Source organism: Dipodomys merriami, unplaced genomic scaffold (genome assembly GCF_024711535.1).
Source record: "Dipodomys merriami isolate MVZ:Mamm:240054 unplaced genomic scaffold, mDipMer1.0.p SCAF_1, whole genome shotgun sequence".
NCBI classification, from domain to species: domain Eukaryota; kingdom Metazoa; phylum Chordata; class Mammalia; order Rodentia; family Heteromyidae; genus Dipodomys; species Dipodomys merriami.
In genome coordinates this window covers 75,102,604-75,125,792 of record NW_027202270.1, presented here as the reverse complement: position 1 = coordinate 75,125,792, position 23,189 = coordinate 75,102,604, and the positions used below count along the sequence as shown (strand labels likewise).

The window sequence follows — 23,189 nt, the reverse complement described above, 5'->3', positions numbered from 1 at the left end:
TTTTGCTATCCTTTCCACAGTGCTCTTTTAGTCCTCAGCTAAATGTCTATGAAATGATGAGAAAGTCTTTCTCAAATGAGAACTGGATGTGATAATCATCAATAATAGAAATAAATATAGGACTTAATGCTATACTATATTTCTTTTTAAATTGTATAATTGTTGTCTGCTGATTGCACTGTTAAACTGCATGCATTCTTCATTTATCTGGCTTCAATTTTTATTCTGAACATTGTTTTCTCATCTTTGCCTACAGTGTTGTAACTTGTAGCAGTGCAAAATTTATTAGTCAATAGGTCTTTCTAATTGGCAATATGAAATGAATGAAACTTAGAAACTTTTTGACATGTGTCCAAATTCCACATAATGATTTCTAATTTCAGGAATTATTTTTAGATATTAAATCCTCTGTACATATACATATTTTTCTGCCAAATTGTATTACACAGTATGTTGCCAAGAGAGTCACAATATGGCTAAAATTAAGCTTTATTAGATATAATAGGATGTGATGCAATTTAATTCTTTAAGCTGACTATAAGTGCTAGAAGACAGATTTGCTTTCATTCTACCCACTAAGTTAAAAGAATGATGCATTATTTTGTAAATCCCAGTGGCAAAAAGCAGCTGAAATATGTACGAAGCTTTGTGAAGGAAAATGGCTTTACGGTTAGAATTGTAATATTATTTATCTTTTCCTTCAACCATTTGACTCCTTCAGTCTGTAGAGAAGGCTTATTTATTTTAGCAGTAGGTGGATTGTGTTTCTGCCAAGTGAGCGTCCCTGAATGAATATGTCAGAGGTAATATTGTTTCTCAAAAATCATTTAGAAAGTAGCATTTTTCCATAAGTAGGCTCTTTCATTAGTTTGGAATTAAATTTGAGCAATTGCTGGTTATATTATCATTCCTTTTAGGAGAGCACATGGAAAAAGGGTATCTTAAGTCCTTGAGTGAGAATTTCCTTTGCAGGTTACAGTGCCTGCATTTGATTTGGAAAATCAAATGAATATAACTTCTTTCTCTAACTTTTTTGTGAAGGTGAATGCTATTTGAAGAATCAAATATTTCATGAAAAATCAATGGGAAATAGCAAGTTTTATTGTAGGATTACTTAATTATCTCTAATATAAAGAGCAGATACAAGAATACAGGTTTGAAGATTCCCAGTAAATGGCAATATGTTTAGTTTTTTTCTTTTTACCTTCCTGGTAATGCTGGGAGAAAAAAATAATATTTTGTGACTAATTGCATAATTTATCTTCATAATGCCTTGAACTGACTGATGTTCCATTTCTTTCTTTATGAATATATATTTGTAAAAATACTGTAGATAGGGGTTACAGTTACACGAGTAAGGTAATAAATACATTTCCCATCCATCATTATTACCTCCTCCTTTGTTTTCCCCTACACTCCCTTTCCTCCCTACCTCCTCAATTCCTCCCTTCCCCCCGAAGTTGTATTTATTTTATTATATTTTTATTAATAAGTTTCTTTTATTATGAAAATACCATACAGAGTGGTTACAATTACATGAGCAAAGAAATAAGTACATTTCTTATCATGCATTGTTGCTTCCTCCTTTGTTTCCCCTTGCAATCCCTGCCTTCCCATCTCCCTCCCCCCCCCCAAGTTGTAAAGTTCATTTTTCGACATAAAGTTTTGTACATCTCATTGTTGCAACGGGTGTACCTGTATCCCTATTTAAACAATGTGTTTTTTCCCTTCCCCTCCACAAATTATACCAACATCAAATACAGTGAAAACAGGGGTTATACCATGGGGGAGGGAAATACAAAGCAACAAAGAAATCATCTTATAAATATGTTAGAAACAATAGCAAGAAAGAAAAACCATATGAGTCCTTATCTTGGGGTTCATTTCGCCTAACATCAACTTATCTGACTGTTTCTGCTTTGTCTCAGACATATACTAGTTATTGTAAATAAGGGAAACAATGGGACCTATGTTTATTTGGGCCAGGCTTACTTTACTTAATATAATTTTTCCAAGTCCTTCTATTTACTAAAAAATGGGGCAGTGTCATTCTTTTGCATGGAGGCACAGAATTCCATTGTGTATATATACATTTTCTTGACCTTTAGCAAATCTCATCAAAAAAAGAAGAGAAGACACCCAAATAAACAAACTCAGAGATGAGAATAGAAACATTACCACAGAAACAACCATTATTCAAACACTATAAGGGAATACTTCTCAAATCTTTATGGTAATAAGTTTGAGAACCTGGCAGAAATGGATCTTTCCTAGCAAATATTGACATGCCAAAACTAAACTAAGATGATTTAAACCAACTTAACAGGCCTGTACCAAGCATTGAAATAGAAACAGCATTAAGAGACCTCCCATCTAAGAAAAGCCCAGGACCAGCTGGATTTAGAGTGGAATTCTACAAGGCCTTCAAAGCAGAACTCACACCCATACTCCTCCAACTCTTCAATGAAATGGAAAGAGAAAGTTCACAACCATACTCATTCTATGAAGCCATCATAACCCTCATTCCAAAACCAGGCAGGGACTCAACAAAGAAAGAGAACTATAGACCCATTTCTTTGATGAACATTGATGCAAAACTTCTCAACAAAATCTTGGCCAATCAACTTCAACAATTCATCCACAAAATCATACACCATGATCAAACAGGATTCATTTCAAGGATGCAAACCTAGTTCAACATATACAAATCAATTAATATAATTCACTGCATTAACAAGAACAAGCATAAGAACCACATGGTTATCTCAATAGATGCAGAAAAAGCATTTGACAAGATCCAACACCCCTTTATGATGAAGGTTCTGGAAAAATTAGGAATCCATGGAACATTCCTCAAAACAAGAAAGGCTGTATGTGACAAACCTACAGCCAGCATTATACTTAATGGTGAAAAACTAAAGCCATTTCCTCTTAACTCAGGAACGAGACAAGGATGTCCACTCTCTGCACTTCTCTTCAATTTAGTATTAGAATGCCTTGCTACAGCAATAAGACAAGATGCGAACATAAAAGGGATCCAAATAGGGAAAGATGAAGTAAAACTCTCTTTTTGCAGATGACATGATCTTGTATTTAAAGAATCCTGGAGTTGTAAAGTTCGTTTTCAATATAGTGTCTTGTACTTCTCATTGTTACAATGGATCAACCTGTATCCTTATTTAAGCATTTTGTTATTGCCCTTCCCCTCCCCAAATTAGAAAAATACATATACAAGATGCAAGGTATCAGAATCAAATAGAGTGAAAACTGGGGTTATACCATGGGGGAAGATCATACAAAAGAAACAAAAAAATCACATAGATGAATGGATCAAGAAAATGTGATATATCTATATATGTATATATCTATCTCTATCTATCTATCTATCTATCTATCTATCTATCTATCTATCTATCTATCTATCTATCTATCTATCTATCTATCTATCTATCTATCTATCCATCCAAAGAATGACATTGCCCCATTTTTTAGGAAATGGAAAGACTTGGAAAAAGTATATTAAGTGAAGTAAGCCAGGTCAAAAAAAAAAAACATAGGTCCCAAGGTTCCTTTATTTTCAATAACTAGTATATGTCTAGGACAAGCAGAAAAGGTCAACAGCTATGTACATATGACCATATAAGATGATGCTAAGGGAAATGAGCCCCAAGATTGGGACACAAGTGGTTTTATATTTCCATTTCTTTATAGAAGGAAATGTGAGCTCCATTATCCCATGACAGAATTACCTGAAACACTTGTGGAATGTGAAAGACTGAAGTGATGGGAATATAGCATTGTGGTAGAATGTTTGTCTACCATACACAGGCCCTGTCAAATTTTCTCATAATACAAAATAAAAAACAAAAGCCTAACTTGATTGAGGGGAGGGGTCAGATTGGCAATGATGGAGAATGATAAAAAGCATGGCATTGATCAAGATACATTGTAATTGTTAACCGCTTTGTTGGAGGCAATTCCTTTGTACAACTACTTAATGACAATGATATGATAATAATAATAATAATAATAATAATAATAATAATAATAATAATAATAATAATAATAATAATAAAGTTAGCCTAAAATCCAGTAGTGAATGTGTGGATCAAGTGCTAGAAAATTAGCTATAAATGAAAAAGCCAAGTGAATGAGTGAGTCCCTGAATTCAAGCCCTTGTACTGGCAAATGCACACAATAAAATTACACTGGCTTTGTAATAATGGATTTTACTATATGGAAATCTGATTCATTACTTATAAACTAAAACAGAACAGATATTTTTCATAATCAACTAAATAACATTATTTTCCATTGTGACATTTTCTTTGAGGAGTTAAAAGAATAAAATATGCAGAGCTTAGAGAATGTCCACCAGCAAGAGTGGAAAGATGATAACCTCTTAGTATAAATCTTTGTATACATTTCTTTGTTTATTAGAATTAATTTGGATTTGAGCTTGATTTTATTTCAAATAATAAAATGTGAAATTGCTCATTTTTCTTTGTAGTGGCAGTCATCTGCTAGTGATCACTATAAGGATTCATTTTGTTTGAGTTTGTATGCACATGTGAAATCACCTTAAGAAAAATCATGAACTTAGTTTATTTCTAGACTTAAGAATAACATATAAATATATTTGAGGATAGTATATATTTTTAATACTGGATATATCACTTTTCCAATTATTTTGTCATAGGTGGATTTATATTCTATTCATGTAGTCATTTGTAATTTAAGACAAGTTTACAATAGTTAATAGTAGACATGGACATTTTTTGCAAGGAAGGTCAATTTAACATTCATGTTGCAAATGAAAAACTCCAGATTAGGTGCCAAAATATCCAAAATGTTAATAAATGTTACACAGATACAATCGTTTACAATATGATAATGTATTTCTTAGCATTAAAAAGATGCTGCTACAAGTGATCTGATTTGTCTTTAGTACTTTGTGTGAAGTCCTAAAGGAATTGACAGACCCTGGTAATTGCTGATCTAATCCAAATCTTGGTCAATGCAGAGATAGCAGAAGGCTTCACGGTGGTGTAGTCAGAAACTCAGCTGGAAAAAGTCAAATTAGATCCATACTGAATTGCAGCTGATTTGAGTAGGGATTCTTGGTTTAGAAAAGATAGAGTTAAGTTATTCATCATCTCAAATAACTATTTAAGAGAAAGGAATTCAGGTAAATAGAAAAGCAGCAGTTCTTACTACCGACATGATGTGCTGGAGTGTGGACTAGGAGAAATGAAGACTCAATACAGAGTAAACTATGTGTGAAGACCAACAACTCCTGGTGGCTCAGGGAATGTATCTACCACACACACACCCTGAGATAGTTTTATCAAAGTATGAAGAGACATGAATGAAAGAAGTCAACAGATAGCCTAAACAGAGCAAATCTGGGGTTTCACTATCTCCTTCTTAGTGGGACAGGACTGGGGAAAGACTAGAGTTGCACAGAGGCAATTAAGAAGGAAATAACTTGGGTTTTAATAAGCCAAATTTTGCTTGTTGCATTCCTGAGTCCCTTGGATATATAATATTTCTTACTACCTCCAGTTGTGGTTTCTGTAATTCAGAAACAGAATACCCTTGATCAAAATTATGTTATCCTTACAGATAGATGCTTTATTTTATGGAAGGAAATCCTAAGATAAGTAGAGGTGAGTTTATGTTCTGAGACAAGGTTTAGGTCTTATTTCTTTCTAGGCTTGTAAAATGAGCTTAATAAAATGGAACTTTTTGGAATTCAGTTCTCCTATACAAAGAAATTTGACTAATGAAACTAAATTAGCTCTACAGCTCACCCCCAAGCATTAACAGTCAGTAGGTGTAAAAATATCTAATGGTTTGAAGGCCTTGTAGAATTGCGCTTTAAATCCATCCAGTACTAGGTTTTCCTTATATGGAGGTCTTTTATTGCTGTTTCTATTTCAATGCTTGATATGGGCCTGTTAAGTTGGTTTAACTCATCTTGGTTTAGTTTCGGCATGTTGATTTTTGCTATTAAAAGGTCTTCCAGGCTTTTAAACTTATTAGGATAAAGGTTTGAGAAGTATTCCCTTATAGTGTTCTGAATCTTGGTTGTTTCTGTGTTGATGTTTCTATTTTCATCTCTGAGTTTATTTGGATGTGTTCTCTTCTTTTTCTGATAAGATTTGCTAAGGGTCTTTCCATTTTGTTATTTTTTTTCGAAGAACCAACTCTTTGTTGTGTTTGTTCTTTTTATGCTTTTTTTGGATTCTAATTTGTTTAATTCTGATTTAATTTTAATTATTTCTTTCCATCTACTGGATTGGGGTTTAGCTTGCTGCTCTTTTTCAAGAAGGTTCAGATGTCTCATTAAATTGTTGGTTTCAGGGGCTGGGAAGGTGGCTCAGTGGTAGAGCGCTTGCCTTGCATGCATGAGGCCCTGGGTTTGATTCCTCAGCATCACATAGGCAAAAAGAAAAATGCTGGAAGCAGTGCTGTGGCTCAAGTGGTAGAGCACTAGCCTTGAGCTGAAGAGCTGAGGGACAGCACCCAGGCCCAGAGTTCAGGCCCCAGAACTGGACCAAAAAAAAATTGCTGGTTTCAGATCTCTCCAATTTGTTGATGTAGGAAACTTCTCTGAAGAGGAAAGAAGGATGGCCAATAGACGCATGAAGAAATGTTCAACCTCTCTAGCCATAAAAGAAATGCAAATCAAAACAGCACTGAGATACCACCTCACCCCAGTTAGAATGGCTATAATCAAGAACTCTAATAGCAACAGATGCTGGAGAGAATGTGGCTAAAAGGGAACCGTACTGAATTGTTGGTGGGAGTGTAAACTTGTTCAACCACTTTGGAAAGTAGTATGGAAGTTCCTCAAAAGACTCCCCATAGAGCTCCCCTATGACCCAGCATTCCCACTTTTGTGCATTTACCCAAATGTTTACAAATAAGACTATACTAAAGCCATCAGCACAACTACGTTTACTGCAGCATTATTTACCATAGCTAAGATATGGAACCAACCCAGGTACCCCACAGTAGATGAATGGATCAAGAAAATGTGGTATATATACACAATGGAATTCTGTGCTTCCAAAAGAAAGAATGGCATTGCCCCATTTGTTAGGAAATGGAAAGACTTGGAAAAAATTATATGAAGTGAAGTAAGCCAAGCCCAAAGAAACATAGGTCCCATGATTTCCCTTATTTGCAATTACTAGTATATATCTGAGACAAGCAGAAACGGTCAGAAAAGATGATGTTAGGCAAAATGAATCCCAAGATAAGGACACAAGTGGTTTTTTCTTTCTTGCTATTGTTTCTAACGTATTTATCAGGTGATTGTTTTGTTGCTTTGTATGTCCCTCCCCCACGGTATAACCCCTGCTTTCACTGTATTTGATGTTGGTATAATTTGGGGAGGGGAAGTGTAAAACAAATTGTTTAAATAGGGATACAGGTGGACCCACTGCAACAATGAGATGTACAAAATGCTATGTTGAAAAATGAACTTTACAACTTTGGCAGCACGGGGGGGGAGATGGGAGATGGGAGATGGGAGGGCAGGTATGGTAGGGGAAAAACAAAGGAGGAGGCAACAATGCTTGATACGAAATGTACTTATTACCTTGCTCATGTAATTGTAACCACTCTGTATGGTATTTTCACAATAAAAAACTTATTAAAAATAAAACACACACATCAAATTTGAAAAAAAAATGTAATGGTTGCCATGTTGGGGAAATGGTTCTCAAAGCATTCTGAAACTGGTAAGTGCTTTATGACTTATGCATGATATTTTCTAGAGCAAATGCAACCTGTGGTGGGGGTTGGGACTAAGATAGGTTGACCCAAGTACATCAATGCAGTGCATAAATTAAGCAACTCAGACATGACAGAGGGACTGGAAGAATTTATTGATATGGATTAGGAACCACTGTCGATCAAAGCAGCAGGTACTGAGGAGATATGATTGTTCTGACAATTGGCCTTCCCTCTATTCCTGGGCCTATCATTTGTCACTTTTTAGTCTCCAAGGATGGTCCTCCATGTCTTTTTCCAGCATATGGTAGACTTCTACTTTCAAATTTTAAGGGTACTAGAAGCTGCAATGTCCACCAGTCTAGTAATTGAAAGTTAAGTATTTTTCAGAGGGGACTTCAATGAATTTAAAACCCTATATCCCCCAATAATCCTCAACAGTCTTCCAAAAGCAAGCCAAATATGTGCAATGCCTTGTAGAAACAGTGTCTTTGACAACCATAGTTTCAGCCTGCATGTCTCTTTCTACCTGCATTACTACTGGGAATCATTTCCTATGTGCATATTCTGGGATCTCCAAAGGAGATTCACCATGAGCCCTCTGTGTCTGGAAGTGCTCACCCTGGTGGTTGAATAGTTTCAATTCTAGGATCCAGCCTCAGGAGAGATTGTGGCAGCCACTGAGAGGTTTGGGAATAGTCTCAGCATTGATTGTCATGCACTGTCTGAGATATGGAAGGAACAGAGCCATGGTACAAGGGAAAGAGCATGGCAACTTAGCTTGCCTACCTTGTCGGGATTCATGGACTCCTGTGCCAGTAGTGCCAAATTGCACTGGTACACAGACTCAGCGATTGGAGACTTTATCTGATTTGCTCACTTCCAAGTTCTCATCAGCTATTGCAATATTAGCACATGGTATGAAATAGGTCACTGTGCACTAGTTTATACTTTGAGTTCAATAAAGACAAAACTCACTGGTGCTCAACAATTTCTAGAAAGCATATTTCTTACTCATAGGTAGGTAGGAAGGAATGGCATAAGACTGATTTTCCATTATCCAACCCCATCCCCCCACCTCCAGAAAACCTCCCAAAACACAGATAGCCACTCAGAAGCTGTATACTCAATTGTACCTGTCCTATGTATATTGCAGATGAGGATCTCTGAACAGTGTCCTACCATGTTGGACACATGAGACACTGTGTTTAGGCATTGAAAAACATCTTGTTCTCTAGGCACCGAAACAGTGTGGACTGTTTTAGGAAGCTCCCCTTTTATGCTGTAGTGATGCATTTCCACATATTCCAGTTACCCTTCAGAACTATAAGCAAGAAAACTAGGAGAAATGGATTCATTCAGGACACTGAAAGAAATATTCTGTACATGGTACTCACTAAGCACAGGTGGCCAGCTCAATGAGTAATGATAAAATCTTGTAATAATACTGTTGTTAATACTCTTAGGACTCCACAGCCAGACTACCTGAACCCAAGGCCTACCTACATCACTCCCAAACCGAGCATATGGACAAATAAGCTAGCATTTCTATACTTTAGTTTCCTCATTTTAAAACTAGGAATAACAACAGCAATAATAAGAATAACATCATATTATCTGGTCATATGTACATAGCTTTTGGCCTTTTCTGCTTGTCCCAGACATATACTAGTTATTGCAAATAAGAGAAACTATAGGACCTATGTTTCTTCGGGCCTCGCTTACTTCACTTAATATAATTTTTTCTAAGTCTTTCCATTTCCTAACAAATGGGGCGATGTCATTCTTTCTGATGGAGGCATAGTATTAACAGATAGAATGATGTTAAGTGAAATGAACTCCAAGATAGGGACACAAGAGTTTTTTTTTCTTTTTTGGTCTTGTTTCTAACATATTTGTAAGGTACCATGTGATATTTTTGTTGCTTTGTATGTTCCTCCCCCACTGTATAACCCGTTTTCACTTTCATTTGATGTCAGTACAATTTGGGGAAGGCAAGGGAAAAAACAAAATGTTTAAATAGGGATACAGGTTGACCCCTTGTAACAATGAGATGCACAAGACACTATTGAACAATGAACTTTACAATTTAGTCGGGGTTTGGAGAGTGTAATTGTGGAAGAGGGAGGGAAGGGATGGTAGGGGAAAATCAAAGGAGGAGGCAACAATGCTTGATAAGAAATGTGTTCATTACCTTGCTCATGTGATTGTAACCCTTCTGTACAGTATTTTCACAATAAAAAACATTAAAAATAATAACAAGAATAAATCTCAGTTTGAGCCAGTGATTCATGCTTTAATCCTAGGAACTCAGGAAGCTGAGATCTGAAGATTGTGTTTTGAAGCCAGTCCAAGAAGGAAAATCTGTGAGACTCCTATTTCCAATCAACCATCATAATGAAACAGTGGAACTGTAGGTCAACTGGTAGAGCACTAACCTTGAACAGAAAAGCTCAGTGAAATTGCCCAGGCTCTGAGTTCAAGCCTTTGGACTGCCACACACACACACACACACACACACACACACACACACACACACACACACACACACACACACACATTTAATAATACTACAAATTTAAAAAGACATTATGCAGATTAATGATTTAATATTTTTCAGATGGTGCCAATCATGTATTATAGCTAACTACATGTATTAATAGATAACTACATTATCAGCTGACATGCCTCACTTCCTTTTTTGTCCACATCAGAGTTTTATTTTTGGATTTATTTTGATTTTTCCAGAGCACATGCTAACATGCTTTGCAATGACCTAAATACATATCCACCTTACGACTTTCAGGTTTTTAGCTTTTTGCTGATACAATACTGCAATAAAACTCTTTCCATTGTCTCTGTTAATATGCTACTTGACCTATGCTTTTAGAATAGAACTTTCTGGAAACAGTTACCATCCAAGATGGATGCTCATGGAGTGCATTATTTAGTCACTGAATGACTATTATGTATAGCTTGTGTTCTTGACCTGGGGAAGAAATCTCAACTTCTTCCTTATCTCTCAGGTTATTTTTTAAACCCATGGATTACAGGTCTTATATTACAACTTCCTTTCTGCTCATTCAAATTATTTCTAGCATAATCATTGTTTTATCACTGTTTTTCCCCTCCATCCTGATAAGCAATCCTCTCTTCCTTGTCCCTGCTATGTCCTATACCTGTCCATGCTACATAGCATGTTTATTTTAACATTTACATTGGTGATCTTGCTTTGGTCTTGCCTTTCATTTTAAGTCAGGTCAAATCCTTTTGGTAAACTGTAAAATAATTAATTGCAAACAAAACATTCTTACTTTTTCATTACCCTTTTCTCTTTCATTTGCATAAGGAATTTATATAAGCATTCTCATTGTTCATTAATCTACCTCTCCCCCCACAGAGCAAGTCACTTTATTTTTACAACAATATTTTATTTTACTGTTATTTTATTACTTTGCTCCCCCTGCCCCAATTCAGCATTCTCTTGGTTAGAGCTGTAGTTGATTGTTTTCTTTACCTCACTTGACAAAACACATAAGAAAAAGTTGAGGAAATTGAGAAAGTATGATTCACTACTCAGTCTCCTCAGGCCAATTTCCATTTTTGATGCATTTTGAACTGCCCATCTATATATAAATGGCATATAGGAAATTTTTAGACAATAGTAGGAGTCAGCGCATAAAAATAAAACCTTGTGAGTTGAAAGCATTTGCACACAAAGTCTGTATTATTCCAAAACCTTCTCAGCATGGAGTCACTCTGTGTCAGAATATGCACTTGATAGTCCATGTGATATGTCATTTTTAGGAACCTTAGCTAGAATATATGCTATCATGTCCATAAAAGTCACTATCTTGTCTCCCTCTTCATTTGTGGAGATACTAGGTGGGCATATCCCACTGAGGGACAGGTGATTACTGCCTTCTGAAGATACACAACTTTGACCAGTATGCAGGTATGGTTAAGGTATAGGTGCACACAAGAAAAAGCTGGAAGTTCCTAGTTTTATCTTCCATCAGAGGGACCTCTGTACACCTGGGTACCCTCAGTAATGAAACTGATTTCCAACAGTCAGTTCCACAGCCACAGAGCCCAATTTTTCTTCTATTGTAAGAACCATTTTTCTTCTGTGTCTTTGCCAGCTCCACCCCTCGGGGGAGTCACAACAGTAGATTGGTTATGCTAAACACTTCACCTCAGGGGTTCAATTTTGATTTTTTTCCCTACCAACCCAGTCATTTATATAGTCAAGATAGACTCATCTTGAAACTTCACAAAGCTATTTAAATTTGTTTTAAGTCATCACTCTGGATAATTTGTATCTATGATATTTCCACTGCGCTCTTGAATTCCAAGGGAATTACTCTGCAATTGAGGAATATCAAGTGCAAGCCCTTTGTTACTGTCTTCCTTCCCAATGCTAATAGTATGGAGCCAACATGTTTAAATATAGTTAGTGACTGCTCATATTTTGTTTTCCTATGTCACATGTAGCCATAAAACTGGTGTGGTGAAGCAGATAACCGTTAGAAACAATTCTAGGATGTCCAAAGAATGTAACATGGCCCTTTATTTTTTGTCTTTCAGTCCTTAGACCCGTAGAGAACACACTATGTTTCGGACCTGCCCCTTCTGCCTCTCAGCTCTGCAATGTTCCTTGTTCTACTGATTGTATAGTTTCTTCCTGGTCAGCCTGGGGCCAGTGCACTCATGAAAACTGCCAAGATCCCCAGGGGAGGAAAGGTGAGTGCATGTTTGGTATAGATTAAATTTCTACTGTGCATGTGTTTATTCTGCTGACTAAATATCTGACTAATCCTGCTTAAGACAACATTTGTTTGTGAAATTTAGATAACCACCTCTACCCTAGCAGCACTCATTCATTAGGGAGGAAATTGGGGAGATTTCTGTGGAGCAGAGCATCTGACCTTGATTTTGTCTTTGGGTTGGGGTTGCAGTGATGGAATGAGTACATTCAATTTCATATTACACACACACACACATATATATATATATATATATATATGTATCAATTATATGTAGTATGCATATATTACTTTATATACATATATAAACATTTGATATTGATTTGATAATATTTGATATTTCATATTAGTACCCAAAAGGGTACTAATGTGTAATGCTAACTTTTTAATGTTATCCTAAGGCTTGAAGTGAAATTTTCACACATTTTTTTTGTGCTGATTTGACTTTATGGAATTTTGTTGTCTAGTTTTCTTGAGTTTCTGATTAAAATGCACATCACTACCCTGAAAAATTGTTTTCAGAAACAATTTGCTTTTTCTTTCATTGATCTGTTAATTTCTGCTGATATTGTATTCCCTTATATATTAGTGCTAAGAAAATATACTTACTTTTAAAAGAGAAATAAGATCCATGTATGTTAAGTTGGAAGTTAGCTGTCTACTAATTAGTTTACATGCACAGAAAGAGCATGTAGGCAAGGTTCACAACTATACCCCTGGTGTCCTTATCCCAGCACACAGCTCAATGCATCCATTTGAAAACCTGCATATCAATATCTCTGGAGTGCTTACAGGAACACATATGGACACCCAGAATCACAGCCCATGTATCTGGACTTTTATAATGACTCTTGTTCTAAAGCAGAAGAAGATGAGCAGTAAGTCCTGAGCAGGAAGAAGCAAAGTTTCAGTCTTTCATCAAATCGTAGTTATTTGTGTCTCAAGAGAGCAGAGGTGGGGAGGTCTTGCTACTTCTTCCTTTGACATGTAACCATAATGCTCTCACACAGCTTCAGTGTGTAGATACAAATACATTCCATTAATACTAGTAGCAATAATCTATGGCTCTGTGGTTGAAACATGTGTAGTCAGGCCTCCTTCAGTCTGTGTAATTATAGATGAGACGCCCATAGGTCACTTGCATGTTCTTGGAACCAGTTCTGCTTTCCATCTATGCCTGACTTACTACAGCCATTCTGGGAAGCCATGTGAGGCTAGGTCATGCTACACCAGCCACCCCGGCCAGGGCCATTCATCTAGGTATTATTTTGCTGCTTTGAATGCTACTTTCCTTATGTTAAAAGCTACAGAACTCATACCAATGGGGACACTTTTGGGTGTTAGTGACAATAACTCAATTCATACTGGTATAATCCCAAAGAAAAAACTGTAAATGAAGAGAAGGCAAGGTCAGGGATCCCACAAAATTTCATAGCATATTAGAATTGAGTAGGCTCAAACTCTGTTTCGTAGGACCCAACAGTTTCTCTAGTAACTATAAGTCTTTACCATTGATGGGTGGCTAACTCCTATAACCTTAGCTACTTAAAGGCTGAAATCTGAGTCACAGTTCAAAGCAACCTGGATAGGAAAAGTTTGTGAGACACTTCTCTTGAATAAATAATCCAAAAATTGTTGGATGTAGAGCCATGGCTCAAATAGTAGAGCATTGACCTTGAACAAAACTCAGAGAAAACACATAGGCCCTGAGTTCAAGTCCGATGACTAGCGCATATTCACATAGACACAGACACAGACACAGACACAGAAACACACACACACACACACACACACACACACACACACACACACACACACACGTAATTATATCTAAATTTCATTGTATATACAAAGTTGAAAAAGAGAAAAAGTCGGGTATTATTTGAGGGAAAAACCTAACTACAACAAAATAAATGTAGACAGTTGGAAACGTTTTCTCCTCATGTCTTTTCCCCAGACACCATGTTTTGGCAGTTTCTTTTTGTTCACACACTCAAAAAATATATATATATATATAAAATAGAAAGGTGTATTTCTTCTCCATTAAGTAGGAAATGTTTTATTACCTAATAGACGAAATTAGTTTTTATAGAAATTATCTTTTCATAACTATTATTCTCAGTCAGGCACCCTTCAATCAGGCATCATTTAAACTTTTTGGCTGTCAGCTATTCAGTGTGCATTAGAAAATCAGTGGTGTTCACTTGCTTCAAACCCTTCCATCACATCAGTGACTGACAGACAAGGCAGATTTCCACAGGTTTATGCTTGTCAAGGGGGCTAGAGTGCCTTTCAGAGGAATTATAAATTGCATCATGTCTGATCATTTATTGCTTTATCTTGGAGATACTCCTGTAGTGTTATAATTAGAGAAGTATGTAAAAAAAATTAGTGGAGAAGAATGCTGATGGATAACTACATGTAAGTGTAATACATATTTTTAAAAGATCTTGATATATTGACATACATTTATCTTACATCTTGTCCCTTGCAGACAGTCTAGAAAGGCAACTTTATAGGAAGGAATCTGATGGAGATTTTTCTATATAGAATCCCAAAAGCTATCTGTCTGGGTGGTCAAGGATGGCTGTCAATATAATATCCTCTTCAACTGTAGCTCCAAAAATCTCCCCAATTTCCATAAGAAAGCATAGTTTGTAGCCCAGAAGCTTATGGCTGTTTTGACACTTTGCTTTTGATGTTCTGAAACAAAATTAATTTAGGTAACTACAGGTGTTCATATAACTTTTCATCTTATCCATAGATCTTTTATAATATTAATGGAGAAAAATCCTTGTCTCCTAAATAGACTCCATTGTTAATGAGAAGCTTATAAAATATTTTACATATTATTATAGATAATTTGTATGCTAAAAGACTGATTTTCTTATTTTTATGACATTGTGTGTTGGCACTAGTATGTACTATGCCATTCTCAGGAAGGCATCACTCTATTCATGTTTCTTCTGCTTCTTATTTTCTAAGCTCACCAAAGGCTGGGAACAAATAACAGTTCTATAAAATGCTGTTCCTGTAGGAGTTGTGGGTGATGTATAAAGGGATGAAATCACCAATTCAATCTGCCCAGTTCTTTGATTCTGAGTTGTTATCCAACATCTCTCCAGGACAAAGAGCAAATGAAATGCTTAAGGTGCCATAAGCTTCTGTGATCTTTGTTTAATCTTTGTTTATTTCTTCAAGCCTGTCTCTGTGGAGTCAATATAGAGACACAGAGGTATTCATAGAGCTCCCTGTGGAAGTTCACATGACCTCTTCTGATCCAATAGAACAGCAGAAAGTCAGTTGTTGGACCTGACACACCTTCCTGAGTCTCATTAATTTTCCTATTTTCTATTAAAATATATTGACCTTTCTCCTGCTGTCTTCTCTTTCCTTTCCCCAACCCACTACTGTATTCAGTCCTTTGCAAGGATTTTCTGTAGAATTATGTACTATAAAAATGTATTGAGCCATAGGAAAATAAACAAAACCCTGATAATATTAATTTCAGTGAAGGGGAACTGACTCTATGGTCAGGAAATGATGGTTATAATTCTTCTATTTAGTGCCTAAAGTTCTATTTTTACATCTGTATACTTTTAGTTTAAGAGAGTAATACATTTTATGTTTTGGGTTTATTTTATGAAGTAGGACTAAACTACAACATACACAAGAGTTGACTTTCATACCCACTCACATAATCTGTAATAAAAACATCAATAAAGGAAAGCAATAGAACACAATCTAGCCTTAGCTTTCACATATATAAAATGGGGATAGTAATTTGCAATATATTTTTGAGGTAATTTATGGTAATATAAGTAAAGTAGCTGTCCTAATTTTCCCATAGAAGCTTAATTTATATACCCTTTTTACTTGTTGGATATGTGCTTTCTGAGGAATAGATGTAAGTTTTCTGTCTTTCCTGTGGCATCTCACAATAGAAGATGATGAGCTATACAAAATGGTTCATATTTATTGAATGATATTGCCTTATTAAATTGAAATTAAGTGAGTGGCAGACTTAGCTACAGTGAACTTAGCTGTTGTATTGCTTTTGGAACAGAACCTGGGGGAAGTCTAATGTCTACTTGTAGCCATGAATGTCAGTGTGTGATTAAATAATAACAAGAACTCAAGGTTTTTGTTTTATGCTGAGCTTGTAATGTCATTGGATCCTAGTTAGTCTTGACAAGGGCAGCACAAATGAAAGCCGGAAAGAATTTATCGACTGAGGCAATGCAGCTCATAGATCCATGGAAAGATGGATGCAATTGCCTTGTAGAGGAAAACTGCACATGCTCCTCAATGGCTTCAGGAATGCAACACCCAGAATTCTTCAGCAGAGATTGTTAGGTGTATGTACTTCACTCTTTGCTGGTTGTCAAACAGTGTAAACCATCAAACAATGTAAACCGTTAGGATCCATGCTGTGTTTTATTTATCTATATGAAAAAAATCTAAGAAAGTGCCAACATAAGCCAACAAACAAGCAGCATTCTAGTGTTACATTAGAAGAATAGAGGGCATTTGAGTTGTGTGGTAGCAAAACTTGGAAATCATTAGAGGTTTATGTTCACCGAAGTCTAGTTTGGAGTCCAGTGTCTTGTCAACATCTCTCCTTATGGTTGCCCTAGGAGGGTGTTAAAGCCTTTATGTACATTTTATTTTTGCTACTTAATGATATAACCTTACAACTATGAGATGCTAAAGCAGGCAGCCTTTTCTTTTTGATTAATCTCAATCTCAGTGTCATGAGAATAGAGTCACCATTGGCTGAATCATGAGTTCAAGTAGGTAGCTGGTTCTTAAAGTGAGATTTGAAGAGGTTGTTCCTTAGCTTTCTTTTTTTCTAAATTTTCTGAACTTCAAAGTATATAGGTTACACTTTCACATGTCCTTCTAAGAGTATAGTGCTTCTTGATCATAGTCACTTCTATCATTTTCTCCCATCTCACCTGTTCTCCCTACCCCAGACTCATTTATAGAGAGGATTACCCAAGAATAAAAAAACGCAATTAAAGTACTGACTATTTATTTGCATTCTCAGCCCTGTCCTACTATAAGCAAGTTTAGATCCCTGTGGTGTTCTGAAACCACATGACCATTTTATGTTAGATTCCTTGGCTGTATATTTAAGAAGAACCCCTCTTTCTTCCACAACAGTTTGAACTTTGGAACCTTTCCATTTTATTGCAAATGATAATACAATTGTAAGTGAGATGGACCTGAATTTGTTTCCTATCTTGCCTCCTAGCCTGTCCATCCTTCTTTTATGGGAAAAGTGATGGGAGAGTCTAACTCTTATTTTCTCTTATTTTACTTATTTACCCTAGCTAAAACATTAATGATGACTTTTTAAGATGTTATCTATGCAACAGATTGGATGCATAAAATAATTAAGAGGTAATTAAAGTAAGGTTGGAATCTAAACAATGGAAGAAAAGATGAGCTCCAGGGAAGAAAGACATCACCATTAAAAACTAAATACCATGAAGGCCAGACAGTGAAAAATCCAGACTAAAGAATTTAATTGATTTCTCAGTCATTCCTTTTTGAGATTCTTTTTTGGTCAGTCATGGGGCTTGAACTCTGGGCCTAAGCGCTGTCCCTCAGCCGTTCAACTCAAGGCTAGCGCTGTACCACTTGAGCTACAGTGCCACTTCAGTCATTCCTTTTTAAGTGAATTTACTGGTGATGTTGCTTTGGAATGTGACTTTTATCTCCATTATTAAAAAGAATGATTTCCCATAAAAACAAAACATAACTTGTGTTTGGCGTTTTATTTGTGGGAAAGTTGAAAGATCTTTAAACTAAAGGTCCATACTATTTTATGGCAACTATCAATGGAAATCAAATATTAGCCAAGCAATTTATAGTGTGCCTGCATTCTTCATTTTCCATTGATGGATCACATTTTTATAGTTTAATAGTTGATTGTTTTCCTTCCATGTTTACCTGATTGACCCTGGCTGATGGTCTCTTATTGGTGAGAGTTTGAGGCCCTAATCTCATGGTACATAAAAAACAATAAAAACAGAATAGGAATCCATGCTTGACGAGGATGTACAGTGAGATCCATAGAGATAGTATCTTACAAAAAAGAATGATGTGGAAATCTCAGTGTTGCCATGCAGGGAATTCTCAAAGCAAGAAGCTGCAAATGTCAGAGTACCAGTCACAAACTAAAGAGTAAATACATTTTGGGTTAATACAGAGTAATAAGGATGTCAAAAAGAACAGCAGAACTAAAATGAAGATCTGTCTGTGAGAAGGCCATTCTCACTATTTATTGGATTATTGATAGCATTAGATGCGTATTATTTATTTTGTCATTATTACATCTGGCTTGTAATATCTTACTTTATATCCAACATCCATATTGTAAACTTTTGGAAGACAGTTTTTCTTTACTCCTTTATTTCTACTTTTTTTCCTTTTTACTTCTAATTCTTCCAATTCCCATAAGGTAGACATCAAGATAATACATCATTTAGCTGGGTACAGTGGCACTCACCATGGTCCAGGCTAGCCTGAGCATAAGAATGAGACCCTATTAAAAAGTAACGGAATCAAAATGGCTTGGTGTATGTGAGGTTATGGCATAATTGGTAGAGAGCTGCCTAACAAAGATGATGCCCTGAGTTCAAACTCAAAATTAAAAACAGAAGTAATTCCTGCTTCAAAGTTACATTCATATAAAAATTTCATCTTACATAGAAGCTGCTTCTTTTCTTTTGGTCAGTAAGAATGGAGTCTTGTGAAACCTTTGTTCTTTTCTCTTTTAGGTTTTAAAATGAGGCAGCGTCATGTGCTTATGGAATCCACAGGGCCTATGGGGCATTGTCCTCATTTGGTGGAATCTGTTCCTTGTGAGGATCCAATGTGTTATCAATGGCTGGTATCAGAAGGAATCTGTATATCTGATCATGGAAAATGTGGCCCTGGACATCGCATCCTGAAGGCTGTCTGTCAGGATGAAAAAGGTATGACACAATAATGTACTACAGTTGTTAAATGACACTCCCAAATGACATGTTGCCACTCTCCAAAGGTCATTCCTGAGGGAGAAAAGCAGTCTTTCCTGTCTTTCAAAATTTGTGGTTCAGTCAAGTGTCTCATTGCTGCAAAGTGGGCTTGTTCACTTTGTATAGAGTTACATGTTCCATAACATAATAGCATTGTTAACACAGGGTACTCTGGAGTCTTTACTTTGTCATGACAAATAGAAAATAGAATTAATCTGGATAATCTTAAAAACATATTAATTCCACTTGTATTTGCTGTGGTTGAGTTCATGCTTTTATACATTATCAACAAATGTAACCTCATAAAGATGCCAAGGTTAAAAAGAAAGAAAAAAGACTAAGTGAGATCTTTTCATTTATGTTTCATTAGATTAGCACCAGCTCTAGACATAACACTAATATTTATAAAGAACCATTTTAAAGTATAAACTGTCAAGATTTATAAAACTATTAAAAGTGATGTCTTTCCTTGATAACAAAGCTTTGGGGACAATGGTTGCTGAAAATGAAGGATAATTTTAAAAATATGTAAGTCACATGGCGATGATAAAAGTGACATTTCACATCTTTATCCTGGAGATTAAAAGGAATTAAGTCTCTTGGGAGAATATTGAGCACATTGACTAATCAGTTCTGCCATGAGGAGCCCCACTTAAAATGCTCTTGGTATGTGGCATGAAATGTTTTGACGTCTAGAGCAAAGGAACCCACAGAACAGAAGGAAATTATGAAGTGGAATATTAACATTCATCCAGGGTTGACATGCAGCAGAGTATTTTCTCCCCCACATCATTGTCTCTCCCTCTCTATCTTTTTTGTTGTGTTATTTCATTCTTTACTTTAAAATCACTGCCATAATTAGGCTGTCATGCATTTATATCAAATGACTTAATTGGTTACTTCAAGAAACCAGATTGTTGTTTAATTAAGTAGAGGGTGACAACAGATTTTAGTAGCTATGTTAAATGGTTAAAACGAATAGTGTCTACTTCTATGATTAAACAATGCTTAAATATGACACCTTGTGCAATTTACCAACACAAGCAAATATGATCACTTTTGTGTGGCTTTTCTTTGTGTTGTATTATTGTTTATAATAAGAAATATATGTGTTTGGTCTTCATACTTGTTTCTTGGCATAGTGATTCTAATTTTTTGCTAATGTCCTGAACAATCTGTGTGCTAGTAGATTTTTTTGTTCTGTAATTTAGTCTTTGTTCTTTGTCTGTGATAAGCTCTGAAGTCCCTTGGAATTTTACTGGGTGATAGGTATCATCTTTTTCCTAATAACATGAAAATTCTTTTGCTTTTGGGTGGAGAATATTTATTAGAAAGACCAGGCCATTATTAGAAGCTTGGAATTTTAAGTCCCACATTTCATTTACTGGGGAAAAGAAAGGAGTGGAGATTGAGTTATTCACTAACCGTGCCTAGATGGTGAAGCCTCTATAAAGATTGTTCAACTATGAGGTTCAGAGTTTTTCCACACATGCACATTCATAGGGAGGAAGATGACATATTTAATTCTTCTATCTGGCAACATCTGTATCTATTATAATAGCCTATAATAGACAATGTAAGCAGAGTGTTTCCTTGATTTCCATGAGTTGTCCAGGTAATTTACAGATTCTGAGGAAGGAGCTATAGGTACCTTGACTTAGAACTAGAGTGTCAGAAGCCTGAATGACAAGCTAAGACCTGTGATGTCTGAAATGAAGGAAGTCTTAGAGGATTGAGCCCTTATTGAATTTAATGCTGTCTCCAAGAATAGAATGTGAACACTGAGTTGAATTGTACAGCTTCCAGTTGGTGTCAGAAAATTATTTGGTATGGGGAAAATCCCACACACAGAGTTCATAAAAATATTCTGTGTTGATTGTGGGGTCACAGTGAAGTGTCGATGTTGGAAGCCTTTGGCTGTTGGAATTTTAACTAAACTATTCATCATTCATATCATATCAGGAATTGTCCTTCCCTTCAGCAGTCAGGAGAGGATAATATCAGCTATCAGGGAGATGAAGATGAAAGATCATGTTTCAAAGTCAGCCTTCACAAAAGTTAGCAAGAATATCTCAATAAGTAAGCTAGTAGTGAAGAACTTGCTGTAATTACTTAGAAAGGCAAAATCTAAGTTCAACAAAATAAACACCAAGGAATGGGAACTTGAAAGCAGCGGAGAGGAGACAAGGGGAGAGGAGTACATGAATAAAGAAAAGAAGGGGAAGAATACAGTGGAAAAAACAACCAACCTCCATGTGTATCCTAAAGTATTAAGAAAAGTGAAGGAAGGGGAAAGTTGAGAGGGACTGGTTAGAATATTGACAGGGGTGACATTGATAAAGACACATTGCATTCATACACTGATTTATTGAATGGTAACTCCTTTCTACAACTGCTTAAAATAATTAAAAATGTAAGCTAGGTATGATGGTACTCATGGATAATCACAGCTACTGAGGAGGTAGAGGTAGGTCAGGGCAAAAGCATAAAATTGTATCTAAAAGTACCTAAAACAAAAAAATGCTAGAGACATGAATCAAGTGCGTTTGCTTAGCTAGTTTAAGCTCCTGAATCAAACTTGAGTATTAAAAGAAGAGAGAGGGTAATAAAAGCTACCTCTGACTGTCATGATTATGGGAGTTAAATAATGTATATGACAGTGAATAGTGATGTGCCTGGTTTACAGCCTTTCCAAATAAGTTTACAGTGTACAATATATTATCTCATGTTAATTGTGCAAAGAGCATTTTATATGATGAATATAATACTAAAAATCATAATACATATAACTACTTCTTCCTCCTAAATTTCAGTGAAGAAAACAGAATGATCATTAGCTTGGTTGAAACCCAAAATCGTGTCATGCTTTGTCATTTCATTGTGGACATTAGAGAATTGTCATGATACCTTGTGTCCGCAGTGCTAGGAATTTCTTCTACAGTATGTGCTCTGCCTTCTTTAGTAGTTACAGAAGTTTCCTCAGGCTACGTCTAGTTTAGATTCATTGCTTGTTCCTGTGAAATGCTAATTTTCAGCTATGACCTATACTCTCTCAACTACTATGAGGAAAGCTGGAGTTAATGCTGTTTACATGAGCTCCATGATGTCTTCATGGATTTTAAATGCCTGGATAAAACTCCTTCACTGTTTGTGGGGCAATAGCCACAGTCAGGGTAATAGGAACATGCTGGCCTCCTGATAACTGGAGCAGACTTGTGTCCAGTAAGAAATTGAAAATGTGGTCTGGGTGTACATTTTGTGAATCAGCTGCTATGTGATTTTGGATGATTGATGATGGGGTTCTGCCTGACTGAAACGGTATATGCTTGTAAATTCCAACAAAAGTACCTTTTCAAGGATGCTAGAGTATTGCTTATTTCTGTTGGAATAAACATTCTTAAAAGCCTTTTAATTTATGATAGGATGTTGGAAGTTCTGAGATTTGCTTATAGTTAGAGATCAAGAAATACTCTCTGTATTATCTGTGAAGATAATGTTAAACCCCATTTGGATTAGAATTTACCTATTTGAATATGTGTTGTTTCACTATAATTCTAAGTAGAACCACTGTTGTGTTTCTAAGACTTTATTTCTGAAGCCTTTAATGATGAAGAATCTCATGTTTGTCTGATGATGCTTTAGCTCTTCTACG

General features: G+C 35.9%; 1 protein-coding gene across 1 annotated transcript in view; it reads left to right on the top strand.

Annotated features, from left to right (window-relative positions):
- Thsd7b (thrombospondin type 1 domain containing 7B) overlaps window positions 1-23,189 on the top strand; it is a 798,478-nt gene that overhangs the window by 265,744 nt on the left and 509,545 nt on the right. Inside the window, exons 5-6 of the mRNA XM_070038225.1 lie at window positions 12,331-12,486; window positions 19,298-19,495. Of these exons, the coding sequence (XP_069894326.1) occupies window positions 12,331-12,486; window positions 19,298-19,495 (354 nt within the window). The remainder of the gene's footprint in view (window positions 1-12,330; window positions 12,487-19,297; window positions 19,496-23,189) is intronic.